The 15773-nt window shown below is 46.5% G+C and overlaps 1 protein-coding gene across 1 annotated transcript in view; it reads left to right on the top strand.

Annotated features, from left to right (window-relative positions):
* The window catches only part of LOC119952961 (E3 ubiquitin-protein ligase rnf213-alpha-like), a 174877-nt gene that overhangs the window by 143169 nt on the left and 15935 nt on the right, over positions 1–15773 (top strand). Inside the window, 7 exon segments of the mRNA XM_038776606.1 lie at positions 2068–2322; positions 4388–4466; positions 8728–8762; positions 10391–10488; positions 11370–11526; positions 12451–12616; positions 14461–14558. Coding sequence (XP_038632534.1) covers positions 2068–2322; positions 4388–4466; positions 8728–8762; positions 10391–10488; positions 11370–11526; positions 12451–12616; positions 14461–14558 — 888 coding nt within the window.

The following is a 15773-nucleotide window of genomic DNA, read 5'->3' as shown; positions in this document are numbered from 1 at the left end:
GCCTAATCCTGGTGGAGGTGAGCGTGACAGGTGTGAGGATGTGCCAGTGTGAGGCGTAGTGGAGAGGCACTCACTCAGGGACAGTGCATGGGTTGAGGTCCCAGAAGAATGGAGAGCTGAGGGACAGGACACATCATTAATGTGGTGCCAGCGGTAGGATTCCATGATCGTGTCCTATGTCATGGACAGGGTGCTAACGCCATTCGCCGGAGGCTGCGGGAGAATGATGATGACTTGCATTGAGGACCTCCAATTCTCAGAGGAACGTCTGACTCCTGCCCATCCGAGAGCTGAAAGCATCCTGACAATGAATGGGCTTATTATGGGGTTTAAAGATGGGGAGGGGGTGGGGTGAACTCTCATCTGCAACAACCTCCTCAAGGTCAGAGATGCTGTTGTATTCCTCCAACTACCCTTGGGGGTGGGCTGGCTCTCAGCACTTTGTCAGCCCGTGACATCCTCATCACTGGAGAAGAGTGGCTGCAACAAGGGGCTGGAGCGTTGGTGCGGGGGGGTTGCAGCGCCGTCTCATCACTTCGGGTGGCTGTGGCCTCTCAAACCAGTTGTGCTGTGGGGAATGTGGCAGGAGTCCTGTCAGTTCAGATAGTTGAGGAGTGCAAACCTGAGTTCAATGCCAGCCTTGGGTGACTATGTGGAGTTTCCCCATTCTCTCCGTGTTTGAGGGGGTTTCGTCCGGATGCTCTGGTTTCCTCCAGCAGTCCAAAGATGTGAAAGTTGGGTGGATTGACGTTGATAAATTCCCCCTTGGTGCAGTTTAGGTTACGGGTACAGGGAGAAGAGGATCGTTGCAGACTCAGTGGGCTGAATGGCCTTCTTCTGCACTATAGGGATTATATGATTAGAAGATGTGGATGATGAGCATTGGGTGGAGATGATGAGCACTGGTATAGGGATGGCGGACACTGGATTGGGGATGAAGGGGCGGCATAGTGGCAGAGTGGTTAGCACTGCTGCTTCACAGTTCCAGGGTCCCAGGTTCAATTCCAGCCTTGGGTCACTGCCTGTGTGGAGTTTGCACGTTCTCCCTGTGTCTGCGTGGGTTTCCTCCGGGTGCTCCGGTTTCCTCCCACTGTCCAAAGATGTGCGGGTTAGGTGGATTGGCCATGATAAATTGCCCGTAGTGTCCAAAAAGGCTAGGCTGGGATACGGGGATAGGGTGGAGGTATAGGCTTAAGTAGGGTGCTCTTTCCAAGGGCTGGCACAGACTCGATGGGCCAAATGGCCTCTGTAAATTCTATGATTCGATAAGAGAACACCAGTGGAGACTGTGGCTGTTTTCTGGCAGCGTTGAGCACTCAGAGCAATTCACAGTTAACGGTTAAACACACATTTGTTTTGAAGAATTGTGTAGCAACATCGTGAAGCTACTTTAGGTGCAGAGCAAACCTTTGCCACTGCTCAATAACATACTCTGCTAGCTGATGGTTTGTTTCAATTCCATAAATTAGCATACCAATTGTTCCTGGATGGCAATCTGAAACGAAAATTGAGCCATTATAGCTCTCTAATGGCTGGCTGCGACTGCATATATGTCAGTGCTGCGGTGCAGGCAAAGCTGTGGCCCTCATGACGTTCTCCACTCCTATCATCTCTTCCCCTATAGTTTTTGTTGACATTAGGAGCACTCCTAATGGGCACCCTTAAAGTTCACAAGAGAAAGTGGTGTACCTTGCCTTCCACTAAAGTCTCCATTTCTTCTTAGATTCGGAAATAAAGTATAGACGTAATCCTATGGGCGGTTCTGACAGCCCCAATTTCTACCTCCTTATTGTAAAACCCAAACGAAAACAACGATTCCAGCTAACATAAAGTTTATAAAATTGCCCAGTTGGGCTTGACTGCAATATAAGTGTGGAACAGCGAACTAATACGTCTCCATCCCATTCGTAAGTACAGAAATCTGAAAGGCCATAGGAAATTCCCAGCACTCCGGGGCCGAGAATTTTGTACTGAGCAATAAACGGATTAACAGCCAAGTTTGCAAATGAGGCAATAAACTATGGTTCAAATGAATTGTATTCACTTTGCAAAATGTATTTCTTTCAGTCAATCGAAATGTTGCAGGGATTTATTAAGAACGATAAACTCTTCGAGACTCCACTCCTGAAGGAATTCTGCACTAACTTGGTGAAAAATCACCTTGGAGACCCAGGTTCCTCCCCGTGGATCACGGCAACACAGTCAAACAAACGACGCATCTTGGTTGAAATAATTGTTCACGCAGCCTTGGTTTTCATCTGTGGAAGAAATGTTTTGTCATCCCCTCTGCGCAATATTGCTTTCGAATCGGAAAAAATGAGGGTGAGGAAGTTATGTAGGCGCAATTCCGATCTGAGAAACCTTCTGTCAATGTCCTATTGCATGCTCTTGATCATCCAGCACCCGTTTATTGTTTACATTGTAAATTAAACCTGTGATTAATCCTGTCTATGTCTCCTTGAAGAGGAAAGATTTCTGGGCTTTTGGAGAAGAACAAGGGAGTAGGGCTAATGATTAGCACCTTCAAAGAGACAGCAATGATATTACAGGCTTCCTTCTGTGCAATATGATTCTGAGCATGTCATAGGATTATCACAAACTTGGCAACTTTCCTCATCCTCGATTATGTAAATAGCATGTATCCTTTTGATTTACCCTGTCGTATAAAGGGTTTGGTATTAACAGAACAAAGGCAAAGCTCCGACACAAAGCATTCCTAAACTACAGTAAAGGACTCAATGTCTATTCCTGTCTCTCACTTCCTGTCATTGATGAGGGTAGACTTCACTGCCAGTGCTTTATTAGCGCGTTCCCTCGCTTGGTAGCATCGCAGTCTAGACCGTGTCATTCTCAACTGTTGCCTTAAAAGTCACTCGGCCATTGGGAGTGAACAGGTCCTAGTCGCTTAACCTCTTACACTCTCCCGGCCTCCTAACCCAGTTTAACATCAATCTAAAGACAGAAGAAATGTTTGTACCACTTCAGTACCAGGGTGCCAGTTGACAGTGGTAGGGTGGAGGGGTGCGGAGGTTGGGTAGGGATTGATTCGGGGAATGTGGTTTGTGGGGGGGGGGGGGGGGGGGGGGATTACCATTCTGTTCAGATCAAGGTCCAGGATTTGAGATGTTATTTTCCCAAGCTCCAAGAATAATGGCATAATGAGCTTAAAATAATCTTTATTGTCACAAGTAGACTTACATTAACACTGCAATTACGTTACTGTGAAAAGCCCCTAGTCGCCACATTCAGGCGCCTGTCCGGACACATGGAGGGAGAATTCAGAATGACCAAATTACCTAACAGTTTTCGTTTTCGGGACTTGTGGGAGGAAACCGGAGCACCCGGAGGAAACCTAGGCAAACACAGGGAGAATGTGCAGACTCCGCACAGCCAGTGACCCAAGCGGGAATCGACCCTGGGACCCTGGCGCTGTGAAGCAACCGTACTAACCACTGTGCTACCATGTGGCCCGGTATCTTGGGCAGAATTCTCCGACCCCCCCCACCGGGTCGGAGAATAGCCGGAGGGGGGTCGTGAATCCCGCTCCGACGCCGGCTGCCGAATTCTTCACCGCCGGTTTTTGGGCGGGGGCAAGGATCGTGCCGCGCCGGTCAGGGCCGTTGGCAGTGCCCCCCCCCCCATGGCGATTCTCCGGGCCCCGATGGACGAGCGGCCACCCGTTTTCGGCCAGTCCCACCAGCGTGGATTAGACAAAGTCCATACCGGCAGGACATGGCTTTGAGGGCAGCTTGCAGAGTCTTCGGGGGGGGGGGGGGGGGGGCACGGTTGCCTGGCCCGCAATTGGGGCCCACCGATCTGCGGGCAGGCCTGTGCCGTGGGGGCACTCTTTCCCTCCGCGCCAGCCTCTGTAAGGCTCCGCAATGGCTGGCGAGGAGAAGAAACCCCCTGCGCATGCGCAGGAAACACGTCAGCGGTTCTGCGCATGCACCAAAACATGTTGGTGCTCCTGCGCATGTGCCGGCCAGCGGAGGTCCTCCGGCACCGGTTGGCATGGCGTCAACCACTCCAGCGCCAGCCTAGCCCCAGAAGTGCGGAGGATTCCGCACCTTCCAGGCAGCCCGACGCCGGAGTGGTTCACGCCGGTTGCAAGAAAATCCCGGCCCTTATCTGAGTTCGCCACAGAGCTTCTCTTTGATTACTCATTAAAGTGCTCATTAAGAAAAACTTTCCAAATTGTAGATAGTTTGGCACTGGGCCTGTACCTGGGACGAGAGTGAATACGCCAAAGCTTGGGATTCAGTGGAACAGGGTTCTGAATGTTCTTTGTTGAATTGATTTCAAAACAAGTGAGGCTGAAGTTTGAAGCATCTCTGCAATATTAGTTGACCTACTGTGACGTTACCTACCTATCTTGTTTAAATTTCAGCAAGCTTACTTACCAACCATGCCAGAAGATCTTCGGAGTGAAGTCAGGCAATGGATTTTAGAGAAGGCGAAGTGGTACAGTAAGTGTTATCCATCCCTGTGCCTTTGCAATACCCATACCAAAAGATTAAATCTAAATGTGAAATCCTTGAATTTGTATTTTGTAAATGTACCTCAAATGTGCATTTATTCTCATAGACAGTAATGATGCACTTTTCACGATAAATTCCGAAGCTGGATTTTCCTCAACCTTGTACATGCTGAGTAGCCTTGCATGTTGCAAGCACCCATCAACAAGTTGTAAGGACACTGATCGGATTGTATGCATGTCATCCAGATAAAGAAAGTAATGGAAGAGGCATTTGCAGGGTTTGCTCTCAGTATTTAATCAATCAGGCACAACTGCAACTAATGTGGTGGGAATATTGAGTTTCAGTCAAGTTTAAAATGGGACATAACATACTAGTTATACAGGAAAAAAATATACAACCTCAGGCATCAAGCCCTATCTAAAGCCCTTGTTGTATGATCTCAGTCCAGTTTAAGTGCATAAATGAATCGATTGGTGAGTTATTCTGAATCAGTGATTCCGACCTCCAACTGTTTGCCTCAGGCAAGAGAAAGGCTTATTCTATATGTCTTCAGCCCAGTGAACGTTCTTTCATCAAAATCACCCTCCATATCTTCTGTATAGCCCATCGGTTTTATTTTTTAAATTCCCCTTCATCTGTGCAAGCCAAAGTTGTGTTTCCCCAAAGGTACGTTTTGCAGAATGCTTGTGGGATTTTGCTCAAACCAAGCCCTAAGTCTCAAGGAATATTTGGACTCTTGGTTCAAGCTGCAACACGTTTTTTTAAATCTGTTTCCTATTAAATCCACTAACTCTGCTCATCCAGAACTTCACACAGAATGCATTTTCAGAAAAAGTAGAAGAAATGGTTGCAGTGGAATGTGTGCACACAGGAAACAGGGTTGATGGAAAAGAAAAATCCTGAAACACTCTGCAACAGGCCACTCGTGTCTTTCAGTCAAGACGTTTATTCGAAAATCAAAGAAGCTTTGGTTTCTAAGCATGCATGTGTCACCTTAACACGGGCAGCACGGTAGCATAGTGGTTAGCACAAATGCTTCACAGCTCCAGGGTCCCAGGTTCGATTCCCGGCTGGGTCACTGTCTGTGTGGAGTCTGCACGTCCTCCCCGTGTGTGCGTGGGTTTCCTCCGGGTGCTCCGGTTTCCTCCCACAGTCCAAAAGATGTGTAGGTTAGGTGGATTGGCCATGATAAATTGCCCGTAGTGTCCTAAAAAGTAAGGTTAAGGGGGGGGGGGGTTGTTGGGTTACGGGTATAGGGTGGATACGTGGGTTTGAGCAGGGTGATCATTGCTCGGCACAACATCGAGGGCCGAAGGGCCTGTTCTGTGCTGTACTCTTCTATGTTCTATGATAGGCTACGGTTTCAAGCTTCGTGTCCAGCTAAAACACACTTTGCTTTTTCCGGGCCGGAATTCTCAGGCCGTTGTGATAATCTGTTCCGGCCAGCAGCACATTGCCGCTGGCGGGTTTCCTGGCGGCGTGGGGTGTCTTCAATGGGAAATCCCATCGACAAGCGGCAGGAATCAATAATCCCTCCGGCAGTGAGCGCCGCGCCGCCGACAAACAACGTGGCTGGGGGAACCGGAGAATCTCTTTCAAAATGCACTTTAAAATATAACACCCCATGGCTTAGAGATCCCTGGAGCGAGTTCAGCAGCCCTTTGTTACCCCTGAATGGATTTACTAGATTTAAAGAATTGATTGTTAAACAGACAATTTGAAAAAAATATTTATTTATCTAGCTATTTAATTGTTTACCCAAGAGCTTGGGAAGCCTATAATTCTTTGTTGTTTTCTTCATGACAACACCTTGGTCAATCAGAGTCAACTTACCAACCAATAGGGCAGCACGGTGGCCTAGTGGTTAGCACAACCGCCTCACGGCGCTGAGGCCCCAGGTTCGATCCCGGCTCTGGGTCACTGTCCGTGTGGAGTTTGCACATTCTCCCCGTGTCTGCGTGGGTTTCGCCCCACAACCCAAAAATGTGCAGAGTAGGTGGATTGGCCACGCTAAATTGCCCCTTAATTGGAAAAAATAATTGGCTAATCTAAATTTATTGAAAAAAATATTTTTTAAAACTTACCAACCAATTAGCATCCTTTTCTCCAGTAGTATAAATTATTTAATATTTGACAATCTTTTCTTTATCCAGATGAGTATTTTCAAGATGAGAATTTTTAACGTCTCTCTTTTCAGTAATTTTAAAGAGACACATTTGTAGCCAAGAGTGATAATAATAATCTTTATTGTCACAACTAGGCTTACATTAACACTGCAATGAAGTTTCTGTGAAAAGCCCCTAGTCGCCACATTCTGGCGCCTGTTCGGGTACACAGAGGGAGAATTCAGAATGTCCAATTCACCTAACAGCATGTCTTTCGGGACTTGTGGGAGGAAACCGGAGCACCCGGAGGAAACCCACGCAGACACAGGGGAGAACATGCAGACATCGCACAGACGGTGACCCAAGCCGGGAGTCGAACCTGGGACCCCTGGAGTTGTGAAGAAACAGTGCTAACCACTGTGCTAATGTGCTGTGACGAGTAGCAATCTGGATCCCACTAACTTCCGCTGTCTCTGCCTCTGTGTCTTTCTTCACCCAGGTGGTTAGTTTTCACATTTAGCAAAATAATCAGCAAAAGGAGACAGTCTTAGTAATAACAGCATAAAATGACCTGACTTCTGGATCAAAAGTCTCTGATAAAGGCAGGCATCCTGTTGACATTCCCAATAAGTGATTTATGTCTTCACTTGAAGGGTGGCAACTATTAAAAGCAAAATAAATAATAGTATTTTCATTTCATTGTGAATATTCTAAAGCTTTATTATATGGAGTTAAAATATTAATGCCAAAACATATTAAAACATTGGCCATTATAAAACAATGGAAGGGTAGAAAAGAATTACAAAGGAGCCATGGTTTCCAGATTTAACCCTCAATAGTGTAAGAATACAGGGACTGGACTGGTTGCATTGCAGTTTCTAGCGCATTTTATAATGCTACATCTCAGCCCTTTCCTAATATTTGGGTGCCTGTCAGAAGTGACAATGACAAATGAATGTTGCACTCAGCATTCTGCAAACAAGTGACATTGAAAGTATGGCCGGCAGATGGTTTTGATGTGCCATCAATGAACACAAGACGAGTAGTGAACGTAACTGAGGCTTTAATAAGCTAAACAGGAAGCCTCCTGGCCTCTGATCCCGAACTGGGGCAGGGGTGGAGATCAGCCACCTTCATACTGAGCCCGAGGGAAGGCAGAGCCATCAGGCAATGGTTTACCACATTACATGTAATACAGCAGCCGTTTACCACAATACACATATAATACACTACAGTGGTTTACCACAGGGTTGCAAGGGTTTTTCTTCCTGCAAAAAAATGTACGGTTAATATTTGTTATGTATTATATCAGAGATTGGTAATGGTGGAAGATGGTGGGCGAGATTCTCTGCAAATGCGGAGAATCGTAAAGGCTGCCGTGGGACAGGCCGTGACCCACGGCAGACTTCACGCCCACTTCCGGGGCCGATTCTCCCCCCCGGGCGGGGCTAGGAGTGTGGCCCCGTGCGTCACAGCAGCGCGGCCTTGACAACGGTCGTCAAGGCCACACGTCAAGCGTCACGCCGGCTGACGTGGCCTATGATGTCAGCCGCGCATGCGCAGGTTGGACAACGCCAACCCGCGCATGCGCAGTTGCCGTCTTTTCCCTCAGCCGCCCCGCAAGACGTGGCGGCTTGATCTTGCTGGGCGGCGGAGGGAAAAGAGTGTGTCCATTACGGACGCACAGCCCGCGATCGTTGGGCACCGATCACGGGCCTATGCCCCCCTTGGCACGGCTGTGGTACTGCCGTGCCAATCGGGCCCCCAGATGCCCCAAACGGGCATCTGGCGCCCGTTTCACGACGGCAGCGTGCAGGTGTGTTTGCTGCCGTGTTGAAACGGGCGCGAAGGCCCGGCCGCTCGGCCCATCGGCCTCGGAGAATCGCCGCTCGCCATTTCGTGGCATGGGGGTGGGGGGAGAGAATATTAGGAGGGCATGAAAAATGTCGGGAGGCCCCCTGCTATTCTCCCACCCGGCGTGGGGGGCGGAGAATCGCGCCCGCTGCCTTTTAAAACTTTATTTTTAAAATATGTACATAAGAGCAGAACAAGTAAACTAGTTTTATATGAAGATGGATCATGGTCTTAATTTTGTCACTACACTCTTGATGACACAACTCTCCATTTTCTATTTTTCAATACAGACTGCAGCTGTGGTGAAGCTATTGCAATTGGTGATGTAAGAATCCATTTTGTTATTTTAAGTTCAAATATTTGTACAAGATTTTGATTTACTTGTCACTTGGAAATAACTTTCACACAGCCCGTACAATTTCATTACGTCAGAGCAAAGGAGTTAAATCGGCTTTGAACACAATATACTATTCGCTCCAAGCTAGCTTCTGAACTAACATGGCACTCATGAGGTTATTGGTTAGGATGTGAATGGTGCTCTTGATACTGCTTAACCGAAGAGGCACAAATGTGCAGGAAGGGATGGAATCTGAGCTCCACAAATTTGCCTTTTATTTTCCTCAGATGTCCCATAAGACATAGGAGCAGAATTAGGCCACTCGGCCCATCGAACCTACTCCGCCATTCAATCATGGCTGATGTGTTTCTCAGTCCCATTCTCCTGCCTTCTCCCCATAACCCCTGATCCCCTTATTGATCAAAAACCTATCCAACTCTGTCTTAAAGACAGTGACATGGCCTCCATTGTCTTCTGTGGCAAAGAGTTCCACAGCTTCACCACCCTCTGGCTGAAGAAAATCCTCCTCATCTCTGTTTTAAAGGATCGCCCCTTCAGTCTGAGGCTGTGCCCTCGGGTTCTAGTTTTTCCTATGAGTGGAAACACCCTCTCCACGTCCACTCTATCTAGGCCTCTCAGTATCCTGTTAGTTTCAATAAGATCCCCCCTCATCCTTCTGAATTCCAAAGAGTACAGACCCAGAGTCCTCAACCGCTCCTCATATGACAAACTCTTCATTCCAGGGATCATTCCTCTGTACCTCCTCTGGACCCTTTCCAAGGCCAGCACATCCTCCCTTAAATACGGGGCCCAAAATTGCTCACAGTACACCAAATGGGGTCTGACCAGAGCCTTTTACAGCCTGAGCAGTACATCCCTGGTCTTGTATTCTAGCCCTCTTGGCATGAATGTTAACATTGTATTTGCCTTCCTAACTGCCGACTGAACCTACACGTTAACCTTGAGAATCTTGAACTAGGACTCCCTTTGTGCTTCTGATTTCCTAAGCTGTTTCCCATTTAGAAAATCGTCTATGCCTCCATTCTCCCTACCAAAGTGCATAACCTCACCCTTTTCCATATTGTATTCCATCTAACACTTCTTTGCCCACTCTCCTAGCCTGTCCAAGTCCTTCTGCAGCCCCCCCCTCTTCCTCTATACTACCTGTCCATCTGCAAATCTTTTGTATCATCTGCAAACTTAGCAACAGTCCCAGCAAAGCTAAAAAAGCTTTAATGTGAAAATTCCAACGAAATCTAAGTAAGAACTAAAATTCAAACATTTCTCTTCCAAATCGGATTTTCAATGCAATCTGCTACGTAATCCTGGCTCCCTGGGAAATTGACTCCTTCTTGCCTTAATGGACTATCTTGTCTATTCTACAATACCAGTAACTAATGGCCAGAGAAACAAGGCTGTTCATCTCAACTGTTCCTTTGTCCTCATGTAACCCACCAGCAACACCCTCCCCACCCCTCCTCGTCACAGAAACTGAATCACTGAAGCTACGATTTTCTGTTTTGTTGTCTATCAACAAACTAGCGACACACTTTCACTGTTCCTGGTGGTGAGAGAAGTCAAGCTGATAACGAACCAAACGTTTGTTTGATTGACAGTGTGGAAAACCAGTGGTGACTGCTCGTTGCCCTACTTGTGGTCAAGCGGCTGGTGGACAAAATTACAGACCTGTTTCTGGATTTCAACTTGCAACAAAGTATGTATATTTCTCTTGCGCATGATTCTAGCAAATCAGATTATAAACTGCAATCCTGCATTATACATGGGGGTTACGCTGATGCAAAATTGGTTTGAACAACACCATGGCAAAGCACATTGCGAATGTCAAACAAGCAGTGTCCCCCATCCCAAACCTTCCCACTGGCAGCGGTGGGAAATAGCAAGTGAGGCTGAGGGAACGACGCTGTCTGGTCACACTAATGATCAGCCATAAGGCCGGCACGGTAGCACAGTGGTTAGCACGGTAGCTTCACAGCTCCAGGCTCCCAGGTTCGATTCCCTGCTGGGCCACTGTCTGTGAGGAGTCTGCACAATCTCCCCGTGTGTGCGTGGGTTTCCTCCGGGTTCTCCGGTTTCCTCCCACAGCCCAAAGATGTGCGGGTTAGGTGGATTGGCCATACTAAATTGCCCTTAGTGTCCAAGAAGGTTGGGTGGGGTTACGGGGATAGGGCGTGGGCTTGGGTAGAGTGCTCTTTCCAAGGGCCGGTGCAGACTCGATGGGCCGAATGGTTTCCTTCTGCACTGTAAATTCTATGATTCTATGATCAGCTTTGCAGCTTGCATCGCAAACACTGGGAATAGTGGAAAGGTGGCCTAATGCTGAACATCTCTCCAGTTACGCGTTTGGAGGGGGAAAAAACAGGGGGAACTCTGCTTCACAATCAAATGCTGCCGGAAGGCACTGCAGACGATTAAAAGCAGCAGTGCCATGCCAGCGGTTTTGAGTGAAACCTGAACTGATCTCAGATGGCGGTTAGACCTGTGCCGGAAGTTGATGAATTTACTTTAGGTCACATGCAGCGGCAGAGTAGAACTCCAGGAATCTTGTGGTTCATCAGGTACGTGGTTCTTTTCTAGCTATGGAGATCAAACTCAGACTGGTCACATCTTGGGACAGGCCTCAAGGAGAGGTCAAGTTGTTGCTCCCGATCGGCAAATGGCTCCTGTTGCTTTCTTGTTACTGCGAGGACTGACACACATATCAATGATGCTCGGAGCAGTTCATCATTGTCATGTAAGCGACTAATTTTTTAATTAAATTATTTGAGGCCGAGTGTTTTGCTGTGCAACAATAGCATTTTAATATCTAACAGAAAGGCTCGCATTCATAATTAAAAATCACATATCTGTGCATTTGCTCTCAACATTTTCTATCCTAAAGTTCTATATCCACATTCACCAATGAAACTGCCCCACATTTGTCTCACTAATTACACACTTCCCCCACAAGAGATGCTGTGTGCCACCTTTGACAGGCAGGTGGAATTACAGTCTCAGCTGGCACGAGCAAGGCCAGCAGCGTGGGTTCAATCCCCGTTCCGGCTGAGGTTATTCCCGAAGGCTGCGCCTTCTCAATCTTGCCCCTCGACTGAGGCGTGGTGATCCTCGGGTTAAACCACCACCAGTCAGCTCTCCCCCTCAAAGGAGAAAGCAGCTTGTGGTCACCTGGGACTATGGCGACCTTACCTTAGTTTACAGCATCAGTTCCCATTAGCCCCTCTGTTCTACCCCAGCTTCATATTATAACTGCCCCTGAACTTAACCCTCTGTGTTCCATGTCACGTGGAAGCAACTGGTATACATAAGCCCCTCATTCTTCACTTGAAAAAAAATGAATTCTTAATCCCTGCACTAAAATAGCAAACATGAGTGTGAAATGTAATTATCACATGAAATAATTTCCAATCTATTCAATTTGTCATCACCAATAAATTCAAATAGGTGGCAGCCACAGAAAGCAGTCATAGCAGGGTAATAACTTGTCATTTAAAATGTATCAGTGTGGTGGAGATTTTAAATCCTCTGTTATTCAAAGATATGACTGATGTGATAAAGACTCCGTTTTAAAAAAGGTGAATAGGTGTAGACACTTGCTCTGTGAACACATTTCTTGTGAAGTTGAAACTACCAAAACTCAGTCTATTTATTTCTTATGCAGGTCATTGGAGACATGATTAAGCCACAAGTACAAAATGTGTCAGAGTTCCTGTGGCAGCATCTTGAAATAGATCTGGATCAGCTTGGAAAGTCACTGGGGAAGAACATTGATGACACTGCCACTTGCATCCATCTAGTTATTGATGACCTTCTGAATTGGCCTCAAGGTATTGGTAGGGTGGTCTTGTGCAGTACATTGAACTGTTTACTCATATCATCAACAAGTGCTGGAGAGGCATCAAGAGCCCTCAAAACTATATTGGCTTATCCTGTCTTTCGAGAATAGCCTTTTCATTGGCAATTTTCAGTTGCTTTGCATACAACATATAATTATTTGCCTTTGTTAAAATACCAATATTCGGTTTATTTTCTGATGAGTGATTGTCAAAGATTTAAATCTGTTTGATGAAACATAGCGTGAAAACATAACACTGGAGCGGGATAGATGCAGTGACACTCAGTCCCAGTGAAACTTGCGCAGCCCCAGGGTATGTCCACAGTATACAGGCCGTTGGTGCTGGGAGGGGGTGGGTGTATATCTGGGGTACTGAAGAAGCTACCCTGATGGGTCTAATTGGACCAAGGGTGGAGTAGCATACACCTCCATCTTCCAAATTTAGAACAGGCCATCAATAGTGTGGGGATGCCGCACAACATTGGGAGACTCATCATTGGTCACCCTCACCCCTTCTGACCCAGGTACCTGAATAAAAGGCAGACAGAGGTTCTTCTCCCTACTAGATCTCACAGAAGCTTCCAGAAACCAGTCTAACCATGGAGAAATTTCAACCCCATGCTATTCATATCTGGGGATTGATCATATTATATAGAATTTACAGTGCAGAAGGAGGCAATTCGGCCCATTGAGTCTGCACCGGCTGCTGGAAAGAGCACCCGACTTAAGCCCACACCTCCCACCTATCCCTGTAACCCAGTAGCCCCACCTAACCTTTTTGACACAAAGGGGCAATTTGCATGGCCAATCCACCTAACCCACACATCTTTGAATTATCTTTGCATTATCGTGTCTGAATCTGATTGAACAGCTTGATGTGTACACGTGGCATATGGCAACATGTTACTTTGTTTACACAGCGTGTGCGCAGCTCAAAACATTTCTAAAAATTCCACAGGCTGGCACAGTGTACTTTCAGGAATATTCATGTCAATTTTTTGCTGTTTTTTTTAACAAGTTTAGAGTACCCAATTATTTTTTTTTCCAATTAAGGGGCAATTTAACGTGGCCAATCCACCTACCCTGCACATCTTTGGGTTGTGGGGGCGAAACCCATGCAAACACGGGGTGAATGTGCAAACTCCACATGGACAGTGACGCAGAGCTGGGATCGAACCTGGGACCTCAGCGCCGTAGGCAGCAGTGCTAACCACTGCGCCACCGCGCTGCCCTATTTGTGTCAATTTTAATTCAGCCTCTCAATTAGACATTTCACACATCTTGCAAGTCTGCAGCTTAATTTATCTATACGTACCGTTTCCATAAAAACATAAAAACGAACTTCTATTTTAAAATAAGAACATAGACATAGAACAGTACAGCACAGAACAGGCCCTTCGGCCCTCGATGTTGTGCCGAGCCATGATCACCCTACTCAAACCCACGTATCCACCCTATACCCGTAACCCAACAACCCCCCCCCCCTTAACCTTACATTTTTAGGACACTACGGGCAATTTAGCATGGCCAATCCACCTAACCCGCACATCTTTGGACTGTGGGAGGAAACCGGAGCACCCGGAGGAAACCCACACACACACGGGGAGGACGTGCAGACTCCACACAGACAGTGACCCAGCCGGGAATCGAACCTGGGACCCTGGAGCTGTGAAGCATTTATGCTAACCACCATGCTACCGTGCTGCCCAATAAGAGGTCAATTGTCCCCCACAAGTCTTCAAGAAAAATCCCGAGTTAGGATGGGTTATTGGCAGATTCAAATTCAGAGCGAACCTTGTACTGAATTATATTCTTTCTGTGACTTTATTTGCCCAGAAGGCCGAACAGCATGGGATGATCATCTGTCGTCAAAGCAAGCTAGAAATGCCTGGGAGAGCCAATTCATCAAAGCTCTTATTTCTCCATTGCTCAAGGTTAGTTGAATTAATGTGTAACGCGTACCTTGCTGATGCCTAGGTGTGGCAAGTGCGCTCATCATTATATCACTGTTCACATCATTTGAACGCTCAGAACTGCCTTCAGTGTATAAAGTGCAGCCAGCGACACAAGATTTATTTGGGTGCTCTTCATAATGCAGAGAGGCAAGAGAGAGATCTTTCAAGCAAGGATGAAAAGGTGGAGGAGGAGCATGGGAAAAGTGGAGTAGACATGGCAAGGTTAGGATGAAGGTATGATTGCAAGAGAACTAATATGAGGAGGTTTCCCAATGTCGAGCAAACAGCTGCAAAATTAACTTCAGCTGGTTGTATCTTTAACGGAATCACTTTGTCAAGAAGCTTTCTGCCTATGTTCAGCGAGCCAGAGGGCTCAAGCCCCATTGCAGAGTCGTTACCTAATCCAAGCTGCTACTTCACTGCTGCGCTTATGGGGGTATTTCCTTTTAGAATATCACATAATATCAGCTGAAATTAATTCGGCCACAGATTGCTTGAACAAGTTTCCCATCAAAATTTCACATTCACGTGACTAAAAATTAATTGACAGTGACTTTCATCTTCAATCGCCTGGGCGATAAACAGAGTGAGTGAATTGCCTGCTTTTTATATAACATATCTGGTCTTCATTTAAATTATTTACCATTCAAGTGGTAAAGATAAATATTGTCATCTTTGTCTCTGGTGCCTGAACAACTAAAAGAGTTACTGTTCCAACATTAACATCTGTGATATGATTGAGTGGTCTATGGCATAAGTCCCAACCCTACCTATTGAATTTTAGCCCTCGGTTAACGGCTGGCATCAATGTGTTTGCCCAAGAATTATGCGACCCTCATTCAAAGTTGCATTGTCATGTCGAGAGCTCGTTTATCCAAAAGCTGTGTTGTGTAAGGAACTCTGTAGGAAATACAAGTTCTAGAGAAGAGCCTTGTTGACATACTCTGTTTTGATTATACTTCTAACTTCTTGCTGAGTTTTACTGCTTCTGTATATGATCTGACTTGAAAATAAATCTAAATGTTATTTTTAGCCGGTACGCATTGGTCTGACAATGTGATATATATCACTTTGTGGAAAAGGCAAGAAAGACAACCCAAGTGATTTCCATTGCATTGTATATCATAACTAAGGGCAATTCTTCATCCTGGAAATACTATTCCAGGCACTGAAGGTAATACAAAGGAGAATCAT

The sequence above is a fragment of the Scyliorhinus canicula genome, chromosome 18 (assembly GCF_902713615.1).
Source record: "Scyliorhinus canicula chromosome 18, sScyCan1.1, whole genome shotgun sequence".
In the NCBI taxonomy this organism is placed as follows: domain Eukaryota; kingdom Metazoa; phylum Chordata; class Chondrichthyes; order Carcharhiniformes; family Scyliorhinidae; genus Scyliorhinus; species Scyliorhinus canicula.
Note: the sequence above shows the minus strand (reverse complement) of the source record. Positions and strands in the feature narration are given on the sequence as shown.